A 22,628-nucleotide genomic window follows, 5' to 3' on the forward strand; every position below is an offset into this window, starting at 1 on the left:
TGATTGGAATAGCTGTGACTTTTTACTTAAGTAATCCAAATTTAATATAAACATACAACTTTATTTCAATTAAAACATACAAGCAATAATAAAAAAAACTCTTACACTTGAAACAAACACTTATAAAACTTACAAAACTATACAGAATCACAACTTTATATACGGTATAATGTATATGTATCAATTCTTGCTATTTTCGCTGTCGACTGAAAAGCGCGAAAAAATATATCCGCAAAATCGATTTCTAACACTATGGAACACTAATCATTGTTTTAAACCGCAAAAATTGATATCCGCAAATACCTCCATTTGACATAATCCAAAAAAAAAATTAGCAACCGCATAAATGAATACGTTTACAGTACACAGACTGTTCTCATCAGTCCAGGTGAACAAAAACTTAAATGTATTCAGACAACAAAACTGTACTAAAATATATGCTATTCCTTGCAGCATAAAATGAACAAAACTCCAAGCCTTCTTTTAACTTTCATAACACAAACAAGAGTTGATTACTAACCCAATTGTTAATTATAACGAAGGCAGTTGATTATAACTAAGTCAATTATCACGAAGGCAGTCGATTATAACTAAGTCAATTGATTATTACTGACGCAGTTGATATACATGTATTGCATATAGCTCAACTGAGACAATTGATTTGGTTATAACGGGGTCAGTTGATTATAACCGAGTCACATGATTACAACTGATCAATTATGCCAGACAGATCAAACCATCTATGAATGAAGCTATTCACTCTTTCAATGTTAGCATTAAAACCGAAAATGATATGCTTCCAAATGAAATCTTCTAGGTCTTTACGAACTGGGAATTTCTCAAAAGTATGTCGCCTTATATGTTTTAGTTTTACATGGTTGATAACCTTTCCTCCCATTCTCTCTTCAGCCTGTCCGTTATAAATCTCCCCGACAGTAGACACTTTACGAAACAACGCCATTGCAAATCTGACTACACTTGATTTTGACGATTTGACGGCAGACGTGATGATGTCATTACTTATCTCGAAAGTTTCCGTCACTGGAAGAAGACATCCGGAGATTTTAGACACATATTTTAGCGATGCATCTTCGGGCAAGTTAACCATGTTTTCAACAGACTGTAGGGGTATGTTCCAAAACTTAGGGTCTAATACAATGAATTGGGATTTAGAATCAGTTGATAAGTTACCAGTTCGACTACATTTTTCTGACAATTCATCTTGAATACTGCTTCGAATAAGTTGTGATATACTGGATATTGACGTCCCAAGTGAGGGCTGTAGATCACCAAGATTAAAACCACCATTCATTTCGGATCTGGCTTTATACTTTGGGATACTTGTTACGTTTTTTGCTGGGACAAGTTTCCCAACAATGGACCGACTCCTTCCCTCTTTTGGTCTTCCAGACTTTTGACAGACTTTCGTGTCAGTTATGCTGTTATTTCCAGATTGTCTGGTTTCCCTCCCATCTGAGTTTCTTAGAGCATATTTTAATCGATTTGTTTTGGCTATCCTCTTTTTATATTTTTTCCTTGTCGTTGTCTTGTAATTGTTAATTCTACTTTTACTATTTTGTTCAACTTCATTCTTTGTCCCAAGAGGATTCTTCGGCTCAGAGGGATGAATGTTTATGTTAGAATGGTTACAATATATTACTGTCTTCTCATCTAATTTGTTACCAGAGAAAACATCGGTTTCGGTCAGCTCAGTGGTAGTATCACATACATCAGACTCAGGTAAAAGTTGACATTCCTTTGACTTGCTGGTATGTGAGTGTTCGAATACTTCCACATAGTCATACGATTCCTGGAAAGAACCTTGCTCGGGACCGAAGTAAGTATCGTAGGCTGATCCAGTCGGTGAGCTAACATGGAGATCAAGGGAACTTGTGTCTTCTAATTTCACTTCAGCTGACTCCATACCTGGAACAGAATCAGAACCTTCGGTCAGACATGGTTCTGGCTCAGCAATCTGTAGACCAACTTCATAAATCTATCAACAGATTGAATTGGTCCACAAAGTTTCACTGAAATCTGATAAGTATTTAATATCTTATCTTCCAAGTATAAAGTTCTATACTATCAAGTGCTCAAAGAGTATAATTCGCTTTACAGGGTGACTACATTAAACAAAAATTTATGTACAATCTTCCAATGCTTAATTCATTTTAAAGCAATTCAGCTATTTATCTCATACTGTAAAATGAAAATCAACATAGCAGTTGCAATTGGAAATCATTAAAAAAAACAGTGATATTTTACCTATGCAAAGCGCTATTTCGACTGTTTCGAAAGGAATTTCTCTCAGTGATATTTTATCAATGTTTATAACATGTAATACAAGAACTGACCCTACTTACTAGTATTCCAAAAAAGCAATTTAGCCTGACTAAAAATCAATTAAAACAAACACTATCTTTGAATTTTTACATGTGCAAAGCACTATCTCAACTGGTTCTTAAAATGAATCCCTCTCAATGCTGTTTTGTCAAAGTTTATTACTATAACAAGTACTGACGCTATTTATTTCAAGAAAGCATTATTTGCAAAAGTAGTAACACCCCCCCCCCCCGTCCCCCACACACAAACGTTCAAATCAGCTCATCTAGATAAGAACACGGTGTATATAAAGGTAATATAAAATTACCTTACTCACAATCATAAATCGGAAAGGGAAACACTTAATAGTTCAGAACGAGCAAAATCAAGGAATAAACCCAAAAAATGCAACCACCCACTATATTCCTGGCTTGACACAGGCATTGGTGAAGTGAAAAGATGGGTTAAACCATGTCTTATAGCTAACCAAACCTCTCGCTTCCACAGTGGCTATAATAATAGTACATATATTACATATATAACCATCCAACGAACATAAATCTGTTTGGTTTAAAAATCTTTTTATTATTATATCACAGACAACATCAAACAACATTTAATTTACTGAATGCCTCTATGGTCTAACATGAAGACAACATACGCAGGGGTGGACCCAGATTTTTTTATAAGGGGGATGGTTCCGACCTACAGTCAGAAATGGGGTTCCAGGCTCATTTGTGTCCAACTTTTGCACAAATTTAACAAAATGTTAAACAAAAGGTGAGGTTCCAATACCCAGAACGCTCCGCTGGACTCTCTCTTGATACATCTAAATACTAGTATACGACCATGTTTCTCTCAGCTTTGGTCAACGCTTCGTATTTTTAAAGTACCGAGCATGTATCAAGTTTGATCAACTCCAGATAACAAAGCACACGCGTTGTCATTTGAATGCAGGTTCATAAACCTTAGAAACACTTTATAAAGTTACTCTACAGAAACCATAGTCACGAAACAGGCAATACAAGTATAGAAATCTATACAGTTGTGTCAATACATCAAGTACAGATGATAGCTATAAAAAAGGAACAATGTACCAGTTTCTTCCCTCTCACGGAAATTGATCATGAGCGAAAAATCTATAAACCTCACAAATTATTCATTCTCAAGGTCGTCTATCAGGGGATATATCGATCAATGTCAGAAGTATCTAGAAAATTCCTGATGTATTTTCTAGCATACCATACAGCTTTGTGTAATGCATTTGTTACAACTCTCCATTCTTTCTCTCTTTCAGAAGGAGGAGCTGGAAAATATGAAAAACATACTTTCTCAAGTGCATCAAGCTTTATAGGACATGCAGTTACATTCTTAGGAATAGCTTCTTTAATTGCACAAATATGTCTGAAAACAGTCGTAGCGAACCGATGTCTCTTTCCTAAGCATGAAGACATGGCATCATTTAAAATATCAACGGGAATACTGTAGGGTTTTACAGCTGGAGGGAGAGTATCAAAGTTATCCATGTTTTCAACTAATTCCAGAGGTTGTTTCCCTATAAGCTTCATCAATGACAAATTCCAGAATTTGGGATCACACATTTTCACTTTAATCCCTTTCTTTGGTTTTGGTTTGCAAATAGGTATGACTAAGCCAGGATCATAAGATGGAAAGCCAGATGAACCAGTCTGATCCAGATAAAACTGGCATGAGTCGGTTTGATCTGGTATAAACTGGGTTCTGTCTCCCATACCATGAGCTGTCTGTCTGGAAGAGCTTTCATACTGTGCATAATCTGAAAACAAAATGCCTCAGTCTTAATCTGGGTAGGTTTTAGTGTTCTTTCAAAATTACATTACAGAGGAAGAATCGAAACTTCATAGTAAATACTAGATTCAATTTAATTTGCATTTCAACCGGAATGTCAGACATATATTATGCAAGTTATATGCATACCCTTTCAAATGAATGGTAGAAAAAGTCTAAGAAAAACAAGAACTTCTATCTATGGATTAACCTTTTAAAACTTTCAAGGATAACAGTCTTCACAACTAACTTTCCAGATCACAGGCCATAAATATATTTTTTAATCATTTTTATATAGTGTTTGTTGGCCTGTAGTAGTTAATTTTACGGGCCCACCTTCGTTTTGACTAGCCTTGGGCCTCGGATTACTGTAAAGGAGATTGGCTTATACATGTAGTTTGTAGAGCAAAACTTATTTGTGAAGGATATTGGCTTTACATGTAGTTTGTAGAGCACAACTTATCTGTACAGGAGATTGGCTTATACATGTAGTTTGTAGAGCACAACCTATCTGTAAAGGAGATTGGCTTATGCGTGAAGTTTGTAGAGCACAACCTATCTGTACAGGAGATTGGCTTATACATATAGTTTGTAGAGCACAACTTATCTGTACAGGAGGTTGGCTTATCTCTGCATGTAGTTTGTAGAGCACAACCTATCTGTACAGGAGATTGGCTTATGCATGTAGTTTGTAGAGCACAACCTATCTGTACAGGAGATTGGCTTATACATGTAGTTTGTAGAGCAAAATTTATCTGTACAGGAGGTTGGCTTATCTCTGTAGTGTAGCTTGTACAGCAAAACTTACCTGTGAGCCATTGGTTTAAATATGAAGTTTGTTAAACAAAACTGGTATGTGCAGGAGACTGAACAGTATATGTAGTGTAGTTTGCTCCAGAAAACTTATCTGTGAAGGAGAATGGCTTATGCATGTAGTGTAGTGGGTAAAACAAAACTTATCTGTGGAGGGATTGGCTTATATATGTATTCTGTAGAACCAAACTTGTCCATGGAGGTGAAACACTAAAACATGCAGTCTGCTCAACAAAACTTATCTGTGAATGAGAATGGCTTATGCATGTAGTGTAGTGGGTAAAACAAAACTTATCTGTGGAGGGATTGGCTTATATATGTATTATGTAGAACCAAACTTGTCCATGGAGGTGAAACACTAAAACATGCAGTCTGCTCAACAAAACTTATCTGTGAATGAGAATGGCTTATGCATGTAGTGTAGTGGGTAAAACATAAATTATCTGTGGAGGGATTGGCTTATTTATGTATTCTGTAGAACCAAAGTTGTCCATGGAGGTGATACACTAACATATGTAGTCTGCTCAACAAAATTTATCAGTGTGGAATATATATACATGAAGTTAGTAGGACCATAACTTACTAAATCTCAGTCATAACAGCATACATTTTTCTTGAATGATCACTGGTAATTAAATTTGTTGAATTTTGGAATATGACAACAAATTTTCAATATTTTTCAATTTATCAACTAAAGGAAAAAGTACAATCTGATAATATCATCCAAATTAATTTATCACAATAGCTTATTCATACAAGGTTCATTTTAAAAAGACTCACAAAATTTAATGATAAAATGTACTAGAACACATGATCAACCAGTTACCTAGTAGCTACCTGTAATACAGTGGTCTCTATCAAAACTTAATCTTAGAGGAAGTTTCCCAAAATCATGTTCGCAAGTCTTTCAACTCAAATATTAGTAATGACATTTAATTTTTTCATGAGGTAAAAGTGTTCACCATTCCAAATTTCAGAAAGAATTGCATGCCATTTTTACTTCTGACAGTTGACATAAATAACAATTATCTGAAGTAGAATAAAAATTCCATTTTCCTACATTAGTGAATTTTTTTTGTTTGAGTTTCCATACACTACATAATCTCCACTTTCACTGGACTCTTCTTGCCTAAAGCCCTTGTTTTAAGGACCAATCCTTGGTTTATTTGTACAGAAGTTTGGATTAATTGCTATCCATCACACTGAGAGTTATTCCTCTTGCTATACAAAATGGTGTCCAGGAAACAGTCTTTGATATATTTGTACAAAAATTTGGACATGCAGCTGTCCATCTCATTGAGAGTATAAATTCCCCTTGTCTAAAACTTCTGTTTTCAGGAAACAATCTTAGATATTTGTACATGTTTGCACTGATGTCCAACATACTGAGATTTATTCCCCTTGACTAATACCTTTGTGTCCAGAAAACAATTTTCGATATATTTTTACAAAAGTTTGAACATACAGCTGTTTATCTCAATGAGAGTACAAATTCCCCTTGTCTAAAACTTTTGTTTTCAGGAGACAATCTCAGATATATGTGTACATGTTTGGACTGATGTCCATCATACTGAGAGTTATCCCCCTTGATTAAAACCTTTGTGTTCAGAAAACAAATTTTGATATATTTGCACAAAAGTTTGAACATATAGCCGTCCATCTCACTAAGCGTTATCCCCTTGACTAAAAACTTTGTATTTAGAAGACAATTTTTTTTATGTATTTGCACAAAAGTTTGAACATATGTCTGTCCATCTCACTGACAGTTAAGTGTCAGTCACTGTAAGAATCAGGCAGTACGTGAAACATGGTATAAAAAAACTATCATTTTGAAAGTGTAATCTGACTACTTGCACCATCAGAATTGAGGAAAACAGACAAGATTTTCCATATCATGCTGCACAATTTAGTTACAATTTCACTGAAATGCACTGAAAATGAACATTTCAAGGACAGATAACTCTTTCAAAAACCATATTTTTTTTTAGAACCTATTGAAAATTTTCTGACAAAGCCAGTGATGTAGAGGTCAAATAATGATCTTTTCAAATAGAGAAAGCAGATCAGTGGGTTTTTGACATGCATGTTTCTGATTTTTCCCATTTTGCCTGATTCTTACAAGTACTGACACTTAATCAATTGCCACAATCCTTGGTGTTCAGAAAACAATTATTGATGTGTTTGATGTATTTATACAAAAGTTTGAACTGTGGTCCATCTCACTGAAGAGTTATTCCCCTTGCCTAAAGTTTTTGTTTTCTGCAAACAATCCTGGGTTTGTAAATGTTTGGACTAACTGCTGTCCATCTCCTTGAGTAGAAGCAGAAACTGCATATTGAACATTTCTCTGTGTTGTATTAGGTACTACATGTAAGCCATGAGGAACATGCTGTAATGAAGGATCTCGCAAAGAGTTACACTGGATTTTTTGTTTGTCATAAGCAGTTCTAGTTGATTTGTCATAAAGGTTTCCTTGTTGTCCCTCATAATCAGGCTGTGTATTTTGTAACAGATTTACTCGAGGGGAGCTAAACTGGCCATGTTGGTGATGTCTATCAGTATGGCCACTCTGTTGTCTTATCTCAGTCACCTGAGCTTGAGGGGCCATTCTAAGTGTTTGTTTACTCCCATCCTCTTTGTTTTCTGTGTTTTTGTCTGAAGGAAAGTGCCATGAATGGAAGTCTTCATAACAATTGTACAACATCCCAGGCTTACACAAAGCTACATTACATTTGAAACACTTTGTGCGGGTGTAAACAAACCACCCTGCTCTCGTTTTTCGCTTCCCACTCTGGCACATGAAACATAATTTTTTGTCGCCTTTGACTAAAGTGTGACCAAGATTAGCCCATGGATTGTCAGATGAATTAGTTTTTCCACCGATGAAAAGTTGTACGTTGCTCAATTGGTGGTGTTGCCTGAGTATGTCAGGAAGTAATGAGGAATCATGGGAGCCTGAAAACAGAGAAAGAGTTCGATAACTTGGAATCTGCCAAACATCACTTCTTTACAACTGATACATTTTCAAATCATGATATAGTGTAGTTTTGAAATAAGGATTATGCCATATTTGAGGAGGAGGCAGATTCCAATAACAGAACTTCTCTGCTCTGTATGGGTAATAAATGACAAACACTAATTTTTTTTTTTCAATTTGTTAATGTTTAGTTAAATATATAACAAAATCTTTCCTGTATTCACCTTCAAAAGAATCCATTTTTTCATACTATTCAGTAAAGTTAAATAATCATTGGCTACACAGAATCCCCATTAGTGATTTCTATTTTTTTTGCAGACATAACAATAGTGGAAGTGGTGGATCCAGACACTTTGAAAAGGAGTAGTGCTAGGACATTATTAACACTTTTTGCCAATTTTTCAAATAAAACACCCTTCACCCCTGGATCTGCAACTTAGTGACACTGACTATAAAAATAATATTTATTATGATCACTACTGCCAGCATTTTTCCAAATTATCTGACCATCTTTAGGTATGTCCAGTGTTCCCAAATAACAACTTTAGGTAGACTTGGTGTCCATTGATAGACTATAGTCAAAGCAAAGCAATTTTCCTCATCAAAATGACTTTAGTATGAAAGGTTGGGATGTGTACAATGTACATGTATCTTATAACAGTAGCAATATGCTTTATGTTTTCTCCAAAAAAAATCTTTTTTTGAGAATATAAACTTCAAAATTATTGAAGTCATCACTACAGAAGTTTTATGGTCATCATTATGAACTTGTGGATCGTTATGGTGTATCCATCAGCACCATGAAAACTGATTTATTCAACGGGTCATAGTTTTTCTTTCCTCGTTTGTCTACCCCGGACTTGAATTTTTATGAGCAACTCGGCGGGTGTTTCTAGAAAAGCAGAGGACGCTTACCCTACCGGTGCACCTGGTCCATGCTCCCAGTTTTTAGTGGAGTCCGAGTTGCTCATTTACTTTTGTAACTTTGTATGTATGATTTTAGTTACTTTATGTTCTTTGTTGTGTATGTCTGTTTTCCATGTCTGGTCTTTGTCCCTGGATCACATTCTTTTGATTACCGCTAAAACCTTGGTTCCCTTGATTACTCTTTCAATAAGGTTTGGAGAAAACCATAACAAAAGTGGCTTGCTTAATCATTTTTTTTTATTAAACACGCACATATTGTCAAAAAATACTTGGTGAACTAGAAAAGGCCCTTTAGTACGAAAGGGGTGTCATCCATACATTAATACAGTAAAAACCCATACAGTTTGCAAAATATTTTTTTTAAGAAATTGTCCTTTCACATGCGGTCCGCCCTAAAAAAAACCAATGGTGATTTTCAAAAGTTGGCTGGTAATGCAAAGGTCAAATATAAAACATCTGATTCAGCAGTTTTGTAGATAAATTTCTTTAACTTACCAAACGCACTTTATTTCATTGTTACGTACAAACGTTAGCTTTCTGCCTCAAAAATCGGTCATTTGCTTTAAATTTCATTTATAGATGCATTAATGGATACTTTACAAAATGTATGTTCAGTGCCCATAATTATTAGTCATAAACTAACCCTCAATTTTTGGCCTTATCTTCATAATGTAGTGAGCCCATAAGAAATCATGATTTACATTTACATTCATCAAATACATATACATGTTATTACTGTGTTATCACACCAAAACCAAGTGAATTTAAAACACAGCAATGCAAATAACATCCCCACACCATTTTGCATATTATTCCACATGTTTTTTAGTAGTAAACATAGAAAGGTAATTTATGCACTACATTTAATAACTATTGGAACATTTGTATGTCAGACTGATGCGATTGTCTAATCTAAGCAATAGTAACATCCTCACTTCTTGTTTGTATATGACCACACAATATCAGATTTGACAGAATCTTTTATCATTTGATGATACTTGTCAAAACAGCCCCTTAATCCACTACACAAGGGCACATCACATACATCACAGTGATAATAGGACTTAATGTACCATCCACAACTGGTCTTATTTCCGTTGCTCCTACAGAATGCACAGGCCTTAGCTTTTGAGTCAGTGTTGCGTACTAAACAATGAACACTGGTAGGATTACAGGAACCATGAGCTTCAGTGTAAGGAGGGATAAAGCTAATAGAAGGTCCTGTTACGTTTTGGTCCCAACGAACTATGAGGGGACTTGCAGAGTTTACTATATCGGAAGTTTCACAAGTTTGCTGGATATGTAATTGATCCTGTGCTTTAACAAATGGTGTTTTCTCATTTGGTTCATTTTTGTTCCCAGGTTGATATTGTATAACCTGATGATGTTCACAACTATTCCTTTGCATTACCATGGAAACCAAGTGATTAATTTCCTCTTTGAACTGTTTTCCTGTATTCTGAAGATCATATCCTGGAATATTTGGTTTTTCCAGGGAACCAGTAACTTCCTGTTTATTCTGTTTCCCTGTAATAAACCAAAGGTAACCAGTGATCTTCATTTGATCATGATGATTAGACTAAAATTCAATAAACCTTCCGTCTTTTTAATTAACAGTATATAGCGTTTGTTAAAATGGACAATTTTTTCACCTCTGTCAACATTAGAACATGAATAAAGGACCCTGAGCACTTTCATTAATAGGCAGAAGCTAGCCATTCTAATAATTCATTTCTAGTCCAGAGAAACACATCTATACAAAACCCTGAATAATCCAAAAACCTGTCTAAACAAGACATCTGAACATGTCTCAACCAAACCAATTTCAAAACTTTTTTTATATTTCAGAATTATACACCAAGAAAAATAATGTGAAAGCCTCAAATATAGCCAACATTTTATTTCTAAAATACCAACACTAAACAATACATAAATTAATAGCACACAGACAAAAACATGCAAATATAACGATACGGATTTCTATTCATTAATTGTTCCCTATTTCTCTGTAGTATGAAATGTCTAGGTCTCACACTTAAGGAGGCGCATGTAGACCTGGGGTAAGGGACATAACTCTTGAAATCAGTGACATGTTTGTATTATATTCAATTACACCAAAGCCTATCAAGCTTTCATTTGAAATAGAATGAAATCAATCCAAGTTATTTTGATGCTTTGATTGATGTCAAATGCAGAATACAAATGTTCCAATGATTTGTAAGAGTTGTGTCCCTTAAGCTGCATCCTTGAACATTTTTTTTATAAATCATGACCAAAATATGTGACATTACCAACTTTGGTACAGCTTACACTTCATGAACTGCAAAGTGAGTTACAAACAAGTGCAAACTGTGCAGAAGTTGGTTATGCAAACATAACATAAAAAATTTCAAAAAATATAAAAACTATCCTGATCCTTTCATTCCTAAATGATTACAGTCCAAATTAAGATTGAACTTTCATCAAAATATTGTTAGTTTGGGACTATTTGAATGATAAGTTGGGACCGATTGATCACAGTACCATGTAAGTTTTAAACAAAATAACCTATGTCGTTCAACCAATAAGAAAGTTTGACACAAATCATTTTTATTTTTATTTTTATAGCAGTATAAATCTTAACTTTCTCCACTTCTTAAGAAGAGCTTCTAAATCGTTGATCTTCAGGTAGCCAGTATTCATAATGGTATTAGGTAGTGCAGAAATAAATGGTGTTTACATAAATCTATAGCATTTGTTAGGGGGAACAGGCCGTTTTGATAGTCAAATAACATTTTACCACAGATAACCAAATTTCCTAAGAGCCATACCACAAGTGGACAGACAGATGGACAAAAAGGAAAAGATCAAAAGTTATGAGCATAAAAATCAGTTTTATAAAACATACTGCACATTCAACCATAAATGAGGCTTCATTTAAATAAAAAATTGCATGGAAGAAATAGAAGAAACACAAGTTTTATTAAAGAATATACATGTATATAATAACCCTCCAAGGTGGCAAGGGCAGGGGGCAAAAATACACTTAGTATTAGTTACTAGCTACCCAATTTTCAGAGATATATGTCAATCAAGGTCTTACTACAGAGAAATCAGGAACATAATCACACTGAAATGTCATGGATTTATTATAAAAGCAATACCTTACTACCTTCTTCCACAACTTGCCACAGGCAAGACAGAAAGTCCCTTCTGTGACTCATCACAGGCAAGACAAAAAGTCCCTTCTGTGACTCATCACAGGCAAGACAAAAAGTCCCTTCAGTGACTCATCACGGGCAAGACAAAAGGTCCCTTCTGTGACTCATCACAGGCAAGACAAAAAGTCCCTTCTGTGACTCATCACAGGCAAGACAAAAAGTACCTTCAGTGACTCATCACGGGCAAGACAAAAAGTCCCTTCAGTGACTCATAAAGGACAAGACAAAAACAAATAATCTCTCTGATCAGAAAAAATACAGAAAACTTAAGCAAGATTTTATGACACCAAAACTATTCAATGTCTATTAAAACTTCAAACACTAACAAATACTCTTCAAGTTAAAAAGATTTCTTAAACATATAAATTAAGTATAAGTGTTTGTAAGAATTAGGCAAAGTGGGAAAAATCTGAAACATGCATGTCAATGAAATTGTAATTCAATGGTGCAGCATGATATGGAAAATCTTGTCTGTTATCCTTGATTCTGATGGTGCAAATAGTCAAATTACACTATCAAAATGATGGGTTTTTTATACCATGTTTCACCTACTGCCTGATTCTCACAGGAGCTGACACTTTAAAATAAGGAAAAATGTATAAATGCTTGTAGCTAAATAAAAAATAAATGCAAATGTGCCATTCATTCCAGAAGACAAAAAAATAACTAAAGGCAAAAAAGTTAACTACACCTAGTATTTTTTTAGTTAGATGGTAGGTTGAATAAAATTCAAAAAAAGAAGTTGAAATTTGAAGTAAATTTAAAAATGCGACCTTTGAAATACAGAGTCTGATTTCAGTCTGACAGTAAATAAAAAAAATGTCTATCAGCAGATCTGTATTACTTAACTGGTATCCTGGAAAAATGAAACCCATGTGACTGAACTGGTCACCCCATGCAAATAGCTATCAGGTTGAAAAAGTAGAAAATGAAGTTTCTGTAACCTGAGTCTTGATATCCCCAACTTTCATGAATTGCTATGCATTTTGATAACTTTAGATACAAACAAAAATGAATCTGGACAGTAGACAAAAACAAATATGTTTAAATTACTGCTGTGACACCAATTAACAGCACAAAATAACTAACCGTCTTGTATAGGGTTTGTAAGTCTCGTTTTAGTTTCAGTTTTCCTTCCGGAATTTTCGATGTAGAACGTATTGAAATACGAAGACCGACTTGCATTTTTGTGTTTACTTCCGGGAAATCGAAGCGCTGCATCACAATGCAAAATCTTCTATTTTCATACCTTTCTTAAATTTTTTTTCCTGTATAGCTAGATATTTGTCATTTTTTAACAGTATTTTTACACAGAAAGATATTTTGCTTTTTATGTTGAACTCAGTGCTATGTTAATGACGAATCTCAATGCATCTGAATGGTAGACGAGGACCCATTCTCATGAAAACGCAGAGTCACGTGACAAAACTTACATACCCTATTAATTTAAATAAACAATCTTGATAATAAATCATTTAAATCAGACATTAATATCTAATTTACTTTTTTGAACTATTATTCAACAGAACTCTTTAAACATTGTTAAAAACAAATTTCTCAATAAATTACCTATTTAAACAATTTCTATTTTCAAGACTAAAAAAAAAACTTAAAAGAAATAAAAACCTGAGACATGAAATGACTAGTTAAAATTACCCTGCTTGAAGCAATATATAACAAATGAGTATTGTATAAAATATAAATCACAAAACAAGTGATTAAAATAAGAGGAATACACATATAACACAGCAAGGATTTCATTACATATCATGCATTTCTTTATAAAATATGAACATCTTGTACATTTAACATGCGGAGTATTATGTTTTACAAATAGTACATATCATGAACAGGGAACCTGTCTAAACTGAGCCTTGAACAAAGCTGTTACCTGTGTATACCAGATATCTAATTAAGTCCACTCATATCAGTTTTACTACTTTTTTAATCTGTGTTAACCAAATACTGTAAAACGTATTATATTTCGCTGTTGCTAATTTTCACAGATTCTGTCAAGTGAACATTTTTGCAGATATCAATTTTCGCTGTTTCAAAAAATGATTATTGTTATCATAGTGATACAAATCATATTTGTGGGTACTATTCTATGCGCTTTTCTCTCTAAAGTGAAAATAGCGAAATTAAGTACACCCTGAAAATTAGCATGTTTGCAGTATCTGCCTTTACCAAACTAATCTCTCAGTTCTAAAGAAGTTCCGTTTAGAAGGTCAAAGGTTAATAGTCATGTGCTAAGAGTGGTTCCAATGGTTTTCAAATTACCTTGGGTGTCAAATTATTACCCTGTGAATTTCTGAAAACAGATCAACTTCAAAATATTCGTAAAAAGCATGGTTATGAAAATATAAAAGGACTGCCATTATACCTCATGCAATAAAAAAGACATTGTCTTAACAACTCACAACTGATTTCATCAAAACTTGGCATTTTGAAAGACAATTAAACACTTGCATTCAGAATGGAATTCAGTCTTAAAATACATTATGGTACTTGAAATAAATAAATAAAGAGGCATGTGTTTCACAAGAAATTGTCAATAATATATACCACATCAAGATTGTACATTAAGTTCTCAGATGTTGGAAGACAGCTATCATTTTAACAATTATACACTTGTGAAAATTGAAAAATAAAAAACTGTTATTCTTATTTATTAAAAAGTTATCTTTTACATCTTTAACCCAGACCTGAGTATGCAATGGATAAAGTTGGCACATAACACAATGTCAATTCAGAAATGATGGCTGATAAATCATTGTTTTCAACGCTTTAAAGAAACATTAAAGAGGTAAACAGTGTTAACCTATGACCTGGTTACTGGGTGACAGAGTATAAGCCACTTCCTTCTCACTTAGTTTGGAGCGTCCTGAGCAGTGGACTCCCTAACATAGTTCTGCCTAAAATATCATAATAAACTGCTGAGCTCACCTTCATGACCTACCACATGAACCCCCACCTTTATTTTTTGGGTTGAAAGTCCCATAACTCTCCAATGGAAAATCTGAAATATTGTAAGAGGAAAGAAAGCTGATTTCTTACAAAGGTTTATAACAACTTTACCATACTTTCATTGTCCTTCCAGCCTGATATTTTCTTTCTCTGGTTTAACTGCCCTCTCACTAAAAATTTCACTGGTCAATTTCCAATCACATTACAACAAATTTATTTTTTATATGGCCTTTGTAATTTTGTAAAAGGTGGCCAACAGGCCCTTAAAACGGACCATGATGGCCCATAAAATTTTCTAAATAGTCCATTTGGCTTTTGCTTTATATTGATTCAAGGTACAATACACCCATTCTGTTTCCTAAGCTCTATTTGTGATTGAAAAAGAGTATAGTAAAAAAACTACGCAATCATTTCTGAATTACATCACCTATATATACATGTACAACGTCATAAATACAATATAAAGTCATTTGAGTATTTAAAATTGCACCAAACTGAAGAAAAACTAAAATACTAATATCTGGCTAACAAAGTATAACAAATAAATAAAAGTCAATGAACGGGATTTTTGTAAACAACCTTGTCAAATTGCGATTTAAAACTATATGTATCAAAAAAAATTCTTACTGTCGGCATTTACATGGAATTCTACATTTGAAAAGAATCAATCTTGAGACTCGTTTTGATTTCGGTTGGGACTGTGATATCTTAATGACAAAAGTAAAGATGAAAAAAAAATTAACTAACAATCAATATTCATCTGAAAAAGACTACGATATATATTCATGAAGTCATGGTTGAACACATTCGGCCATTTCATAGGAGATATTCTTGTTGATTTGGTGAGAAGGATGGGTCTGCTGTTTCATCCCCATTCGTTTTATCTTCTTTAATTGGCAAGGTTTCTTTATCTTGAGCTGAATCTGAGTTGGTCTCGTCAAAATTTGGCACATCTATATTGGATTCAGCTGAATCCATTGGATCAGGACCATTTTCAGTAGTGTTGACATCCTTAGGATCAACAGTAATGAAGTGTTGTTTCTCAAAGTCTTTCTTTGCAACTAAAGGATTAGGGATTGTTATGTCCTCAGTTATTATGCTAGGGGGTGGTGATACTTTATGAGCTACAAGACTGTTGTGGGTTTCATTCGGAGTAACCAGATTAGGCGGCATTACACTCGGAGCTACCAGGCTGGGAGGTGTTATATTTTGGTCAGGATCTAACATACCCCCGTAAGCCATAAGTTGATCCGAGATTGACTGTGAAAGCATGCTGGTAAATTCTTCATATTTCGGAGTGTAACTTGTCAAGCTTTGCTTGGGGCTATAACCTTCCTCAGTTTTAACATTTTTCCTAGATTTCTTTGGGGCCTGTGAAGCTGTCGCTTCTTTCAGGGTTTTCAACAACATTTTAGGAGACAAATCAGGCTGTTCCATTCTCAACTCATGGTAGCGAAGAAAACAATCCTTCTTCCCTTTACACAAACAAACATCACAAGCCTCACACTTATAATATGACTTGATAGCCCACCCAGATTTTGTTTTAAGACGAAGTATGTTACAATAAGCACAAGCCCTTTTATGGCCAGTAATATGGACCAGTTTGTGCCCAGGCATGAATGCTATTTCCTGATCATTAGGGTCTTCAGAGGACACCTCTTCCTTCCACCCAGGGTATTTCTTAGCTTTAACACAGGCTGGCATGGGCTTAGTTTTAATCACTGGCTTGATAGGTGCTGAAAGTATAAAGAGAGGCTAGTGTTAGCTTGACGTAAATGAAAAATTTTGCGTGCAAGAAAAATTAACATACACCTCATGGGAATCACTAAAACATTTTAAAAGGGATCTTTTTTTATTCAAGAAACACTGCCTCTCTTTTTTATACTTCATAAGCCCTACCCCCCTCCCTTTTTTCATTTATTCCACACCTTTCCTCCTGCTCGTGTTCCTAGTTTTAGTGAAACCCTGAGACCAATGAACACTGCAGTACTTAATGTTTATACAATCATGCCAGGGTTATTTCATGCATATCTGTATCCATCTAGTATTTTGTCATGCTAAAAATTTCGTTTTTCCCAATAAATCAGATTGATTATAGAATACCTTCAGGCTAATGAAAATCGAAGTTTGCTATATCTCCATTAAACAAACTTCGATTAGATGCTCCTTGCATAATACTACTGGTTTGCTTATGTCTCATATTTTGCAAATAAGAATCAACACTCAAATCAACTTTCGATCTCTTTTCACCTACAATTTTTTTTTCTAATTGTTCTCTGAACAGCATTCCAACTCACTTCTATAAAACAGCATTGTACCAAATTATCTCCTTTTTAAACCAACCAGAATTACAAAAAATCAGTGACATTATTTAACATAATAACAAGATTTATTCAAGGACCTTTGTGAAGATATCTTAATTCAAAACGAATATCTAGGCCTATCTTTTCAGCTTTGTTCTATTCTGATGTTATCAACACAAATCTATTTTCAAAGAAGTTACAGATGTTTGAATATACTGTTTAATGAATTCTTCACTATCTAGTACATATTTAATGATGATTTCCATATAATTTATTGATGACATGTCAGGCTTCAACTCTAACAGTCGTCTGGTAGTCCTGTGCCTACCTAATTTGTAAGAGGACTACCTTAAAATATCAACGGGCAGTCCTTTGGGCTAGCCCAATTAGTTCTTAAAATTTCATTAGTCCAAAGAACAGGACCACAAAATAATTTAGAGGACTCCCTAATTATCTATCACATAGTCCTGTGGGCAATCTATCATGAAAAGTTAGTCTCAAAGCCTGCATATTATACCTACTGGAAGACTCGAAAGCTATGGTACCCTTCCACCTGCTAAATAGTCCATGATATTCAAAGCAAACAAAGCCTACGTCCAGTGACCAGTCAAACGAATCGATCTACTTTGAAACCATTTGTATAAAAATTAAATCTTTAAAAGCTAAATCAACAATTAACATGTCATAGATATTTATTCTGTTTCAAGTATTGCAACATATACATATGGAAAACAGTCAATAATAACTGATGCATGTGACAAGGTGCTAACGGAACATGGCATTGATTCTGCTAGAGCTTTCAGGTATTTTACTTCCTAAAAAAACGTGCAAGTCGTGGACCAAGCAACAAAATAAACATTGAAATTTTGAACACCAATAAAATAATTGAAAGACTTGATACAATACCTCCCCTCTACATGCACTTATTTTGTACATTTGTATATATATCAATCTGGAATGTAAACAATGTTCATAGTCAACCTATCCCATGTACAGGAAGTACCAGAATGTCAATTTTTGTGTTGCTTAAAGATATTGGTAGATTTGGAACATTCAATGTAATAGCCTTTGGAGTGATGCTAACTGAAGTTATGCTTTAAAATGGAAATTTCCCAATTGATCTTCTATCGTCCATTTTCATGTACCCATAGTCCGAGAAAGAGTTTCTAATGCCTTTATCAATGGCAACAACACACTCCCTCCACATCTGAGGGTAAAGAGAATTATTCCCTACAGGATAATATGCAAACACTATTTTTTCAATTTTATCTAGTTTGGCCCCATCTAAAGGTAGCTTGCCTCTGCGACCAAAACAGTTGTGATCCTTCAATTCTGAATCAGTAAAGAAATGCCTAACCAGTCTCCAAGCAAAGTTCTGTCGTGACACCGCAGAAGCCAAAATTTCTTCAATAGTCTCCTGCTCTTCCACAGGCACACATTCAGGCCTGTTTTCAAAGTTAATAACTTTGATAGGAATAGCATCTTCAATATAAGGAAAAGTCTCCATATTATCACCTCCCATGACAGTTTTTCCATCTTTAGCAGCCACAACCTTGAACTTGGGATGATCATGTTTGTTTTGCCTGTTACCATGGTAACCTGCAACAGCACACAACAAAATGATCATCCTTAGTTTACAAGCTGAGTTTGTTTCAGGTACAAATGTATTTCACAAAATCAATGTCTTTTTTTTTCAGTATTTTTTACAATTAAGAACATGGCTATTAAGGCATGTTATTTAAGATTTTTGGATATTTATGTAAATCTTGAGCAAGTATCAAATTTCCATGACATATGAACAGTAGCCAACACACTGAACCAGATTAGACACACCACCATGAACTATGACTAAATAGAACAGACATTCTATGCCAGAAACCCAAACTCAACCTCAGCATTGATACTTTGCAACACCCTCCCCCTTTTATTTTTCTCTACAGAATTACCCAGTGTTTGGTACGTGTATAATTCTAAGTCAAAAATCTGTGCTAATCCATTTCCAACATGCAAATTTTCTTTATTTACTCAGAAGACATGACATCAAGAACTCTTTATATATTACACCTACCTGCATGAATATTGCTAAATATACATGTGTGTCACATCAGCTAGCATCAAAGTCACATTTGTTAATTTGGATATTAATTACCAGTATATTGAAGATTGAGAAAACAAATGCTTTTCATTAGGCTTAGAAAATACTTAAGGCTGTGGTAGTAAATCACACATCAAAATTAATTTGAAAGCTTTTTATTGATTCGGTTGTAAGTTTAAAAATTAGTTATGAGGTATTTTTAGTTGTTACCATGGGAAAACAATGACCCACATACTTATTTATAGCAATATTCGTCTGTTCTTCAGCATACGTCTGCATTCAATGTTGATTCTTTTTTTTTTATTTTCAACAAACAGGAAGTTATCTACATATACCATGTACTTACACATCATCAAAGCATTCCTTTTTAAAAATAAGGACAGTTAGAATCTTTCTGTATTGATTCATTCATCTCCGCAAGGCACAAAATTTGAATCTTAAGTTACTCAAAAATCACCCACTTCATTTTTACGGCAAAACAATCTATACTTCTTTTTTCAAAGATGTTTAATAATAACAGAAATGTTTATACAAGAACATAGAAAGTAATTTGCATAATTTTGAATATACATGTATATTACATACGGTTCAGCTTTTTTCTGTATGAACAAAATATACAAGTACAACATTACAACATGTATATGTTAATAATATAACATCCACTACAGGCTCTTAGTGATAGATAAATGTACATGTACATGTATGTGTCTTTTCTGATTCCAAAAGTGTAGTTTAATTGGAATCTTCCTGAACTTTAGACTTAGCCTTAACTACAGGTCTCCTGAGGCTTTCATTTATTTTTGTAATTGCATTTAATTTCCACAATTCTATATTTTTCAGTTCTGGATGGAAGTATGTGACATATCTCTTGATGTAACCTTTCCTAGCAGGATCAAGGGCATGTTTGTGCTTTGGACCCCCACCAAAATATGAATAATGAATTCTCTGCCCATCTGGACCATATAACTCTGGAAATAACCTCTCAGTAATTTTTTTGGCAAAGTTACCCGAGCCTATGCTCTGTTTATGTATTTCAACTAGGTCAGGAAGAGATATGTAAGATTCTTGAGGAATGTCTTTGAAAGGATCCCCCTTAGTTTCACTTAGCAACTTGTGATAGTCGACAACATTCCATCTTGTCCTCTCGCTAGTATTGCGTGTTTGCTGATCATGAAATCTCTCTATATTTTTCACACGTAAATAATTTATTCCAACATTTTCAGAGCTCTCCATATCATTATCATAGGGAACTTGTTCCACATGATCATTTTCAGTATTTTGTACAACAACATAATCAGCTCTTTTTTCTATTATTCCAGTGCTTTGCAAGTCACCAATGTCATCTGAAATGACATAAAAAGCTGCTTTCAGAGAATTTTCATGAGGCCATTTGTAAACAAAATAAAATGTTTGACAGATTATGTGTCAGTGCTTTGGAATTTCAGTTTTCTTCTATAGATTTCATTTTTTTTATTTACGGGAAAATTCATAATCGCTGATTTCTGTTTTCAAGCTAAACTGTCATGTGACCTGTCAAAAATTTCACAAGTCTTGGGCACTTAGTTTAAATGATTTCCTCCGGGAATTACAATTCTGCACTTGCAGATGAACACAATTTTTCTGCAAACGAAAGTCTAATAAATGACAGTGATTAGGATTAGAATTCAGAAAATGGGCCATTTTAATGATCTTCAGAATTCCAATGGGCCAATCTTTGAAAAAGCATTTCATTTCAGTGGGACATTTTCAGATGGAATGTGATCAATGATGCATGGACACCTCTAATCCCAATCACTGCAAGTGACAAAAAAATAGACGAAAAGAAAAGCACTGCATCTTCTTATTTGTCACTAAACAATGACAGCAACTTGCAAAGCACTGTACTTCATGGTGTTTTGGTAGATAACTTCCTGTAGTTAAAATTGGCAAAAAAATGTTAATATCCTGAGCGTTTATCTTCCAACAAACCAATCTATGATTTGATCTTTACCAGACTGTTGAGAGTTAGAAGACAGAGCTTATTCCATCAACATTTTAGCTAAGTGTGGTTCATATAATATACATGTATATAGCAAAACTGTTTCATTAAAAAAAAGAACTTTTTCACTCCTATTGTCAAATGAAATAAGATATAAAATATATACAGATTTTTTTACATATCTTTCAGTGAAAATTTCAATAGTAAGTTGAATTTAATGAAACAGCCTTTCTTAAAATGACACTAATGTGATATACATTGCTATGACATGGTACAATGTTTATTTCTATTCTGCTCTTTGACTTTATCTTAAAATAAAATTTTCTACTTAAAATTTATTTCTCATTATAACATACCACAAACTATTTTTTGAGGTTTTTTTTTTCACTTTCAATCACCTGCCACAATTCACTGAATATAATGGCCTCAGCAAACGAGACCATTGGGTTTCAAAACATGGTACAAGATTTCAAATATCAAAATTACATCAATAAAGATAAGGGGAGACAAACTGGTCTCTACTAGAGGTGAACCTTATTTTGCATTATTTTTTGGGAAGGTAGTTTCATATTTTTCAAATTTGAGCTGAATAGAATAAGTAACATATTATACTAAGTTTATGATCTATAGCAAATCTTGGACATCACTGCCTTTGACCAAGCTTGTAATCAAGGTAAACAAATACATGAATGTCATAGCAATGTGGAAAATTTCCCTTTCCACTTCCAAAGTGCTCAAAGCAAAAAAAGTTCTGAATTTAAAATTAATTTTAACTTTATTGGACAACAATTCAAATATATACAATTTTCTACTTAAACAAGTTAAGTTCAAATGTGACATTTACCTTCAGTTCTGAAAAGGGAAATTTATTCTTACACATATTTCAATACAAAGTTCAATTTGCAAGAAAGTATGCATGGACTTTTCAAAATAAAAATCTGCTCAAAAACTTTCTAACAAGATTTGTTCCCCTTATCACATTAATCTTGAATTTTACTAAAATTATTATAAAGAAAAAAGTAAATTTTGTTTTTGCATTCAAAAAATGAAAGTCACCCCATGTTCCAAAGTTCAAAGGGGTGTAACTCACATAAATTCAGTGGACCATAAATTACTGGTAATGTGCACAAAGACTTAGACATGTACCTACAGTTTCATTTGTCAAAATTTAGTCCAGTAGTTTCTGAGAACCAAACTGGGGAGCAACATAATTCATTTCTAGTGTTTTTTGACAATGCTC

General features: G+C 33.9%; 1 protein-coding gene across 13 annotated transcripts in view; it reads right to left on the reverse strand.

Annotated features, from left to right (window-relative positions):
- Positions 1-22,628, reverse strand: part of LOC148610407 (uncharacterized) — a 58,567-nt gene that overhangs the window by 28,245 nt on the left and 7,694 nt on the right. The window contains exon 5 of one of the 13 annotated variants that reach the window (XM_088543045.1): positions 41-1,926. The exons of 6 other annotated variants lie outside the window; for them this stretch is intronic. In XM_088543045.1, the coding sequence (XP_088399171.1) occupies positions 704-1,926 (1,223 nt within the window). In that variant the 3' untranslated portion in view covers positions 41-703. Of the gene's footprint in view, positions 1-40; positions 1,927-2,886; positions 4,118-5,860; positions 7,897-9,064; positions 10,373-10,730; positions 16,749-17,989; positions 18,915-19,899; positions 20,754-22,628 lie in introns of those variants that run through there. 6 more of the 13 variants (XM_088543053.1, XM_088543051.1, XM_088543055.1 and 3 more) reach the window with 6 other exon arrangements.

The sequence above is a fragment of the Perna viridis genome, chromosome 8 (genome assembly GCF_037379345.1).
Source record: "Perna viridis isolate PV_CMFRI_1.1 ecotype Kerala chromosome 8, ASM3737934v1, whole genome shotgun sequence".
Lineage (NCBI taxonomy): Eukaryota > Metazoa > Mollusca > Bivalvia > Mytilida > Mytilidae > Perna > Perna viridis.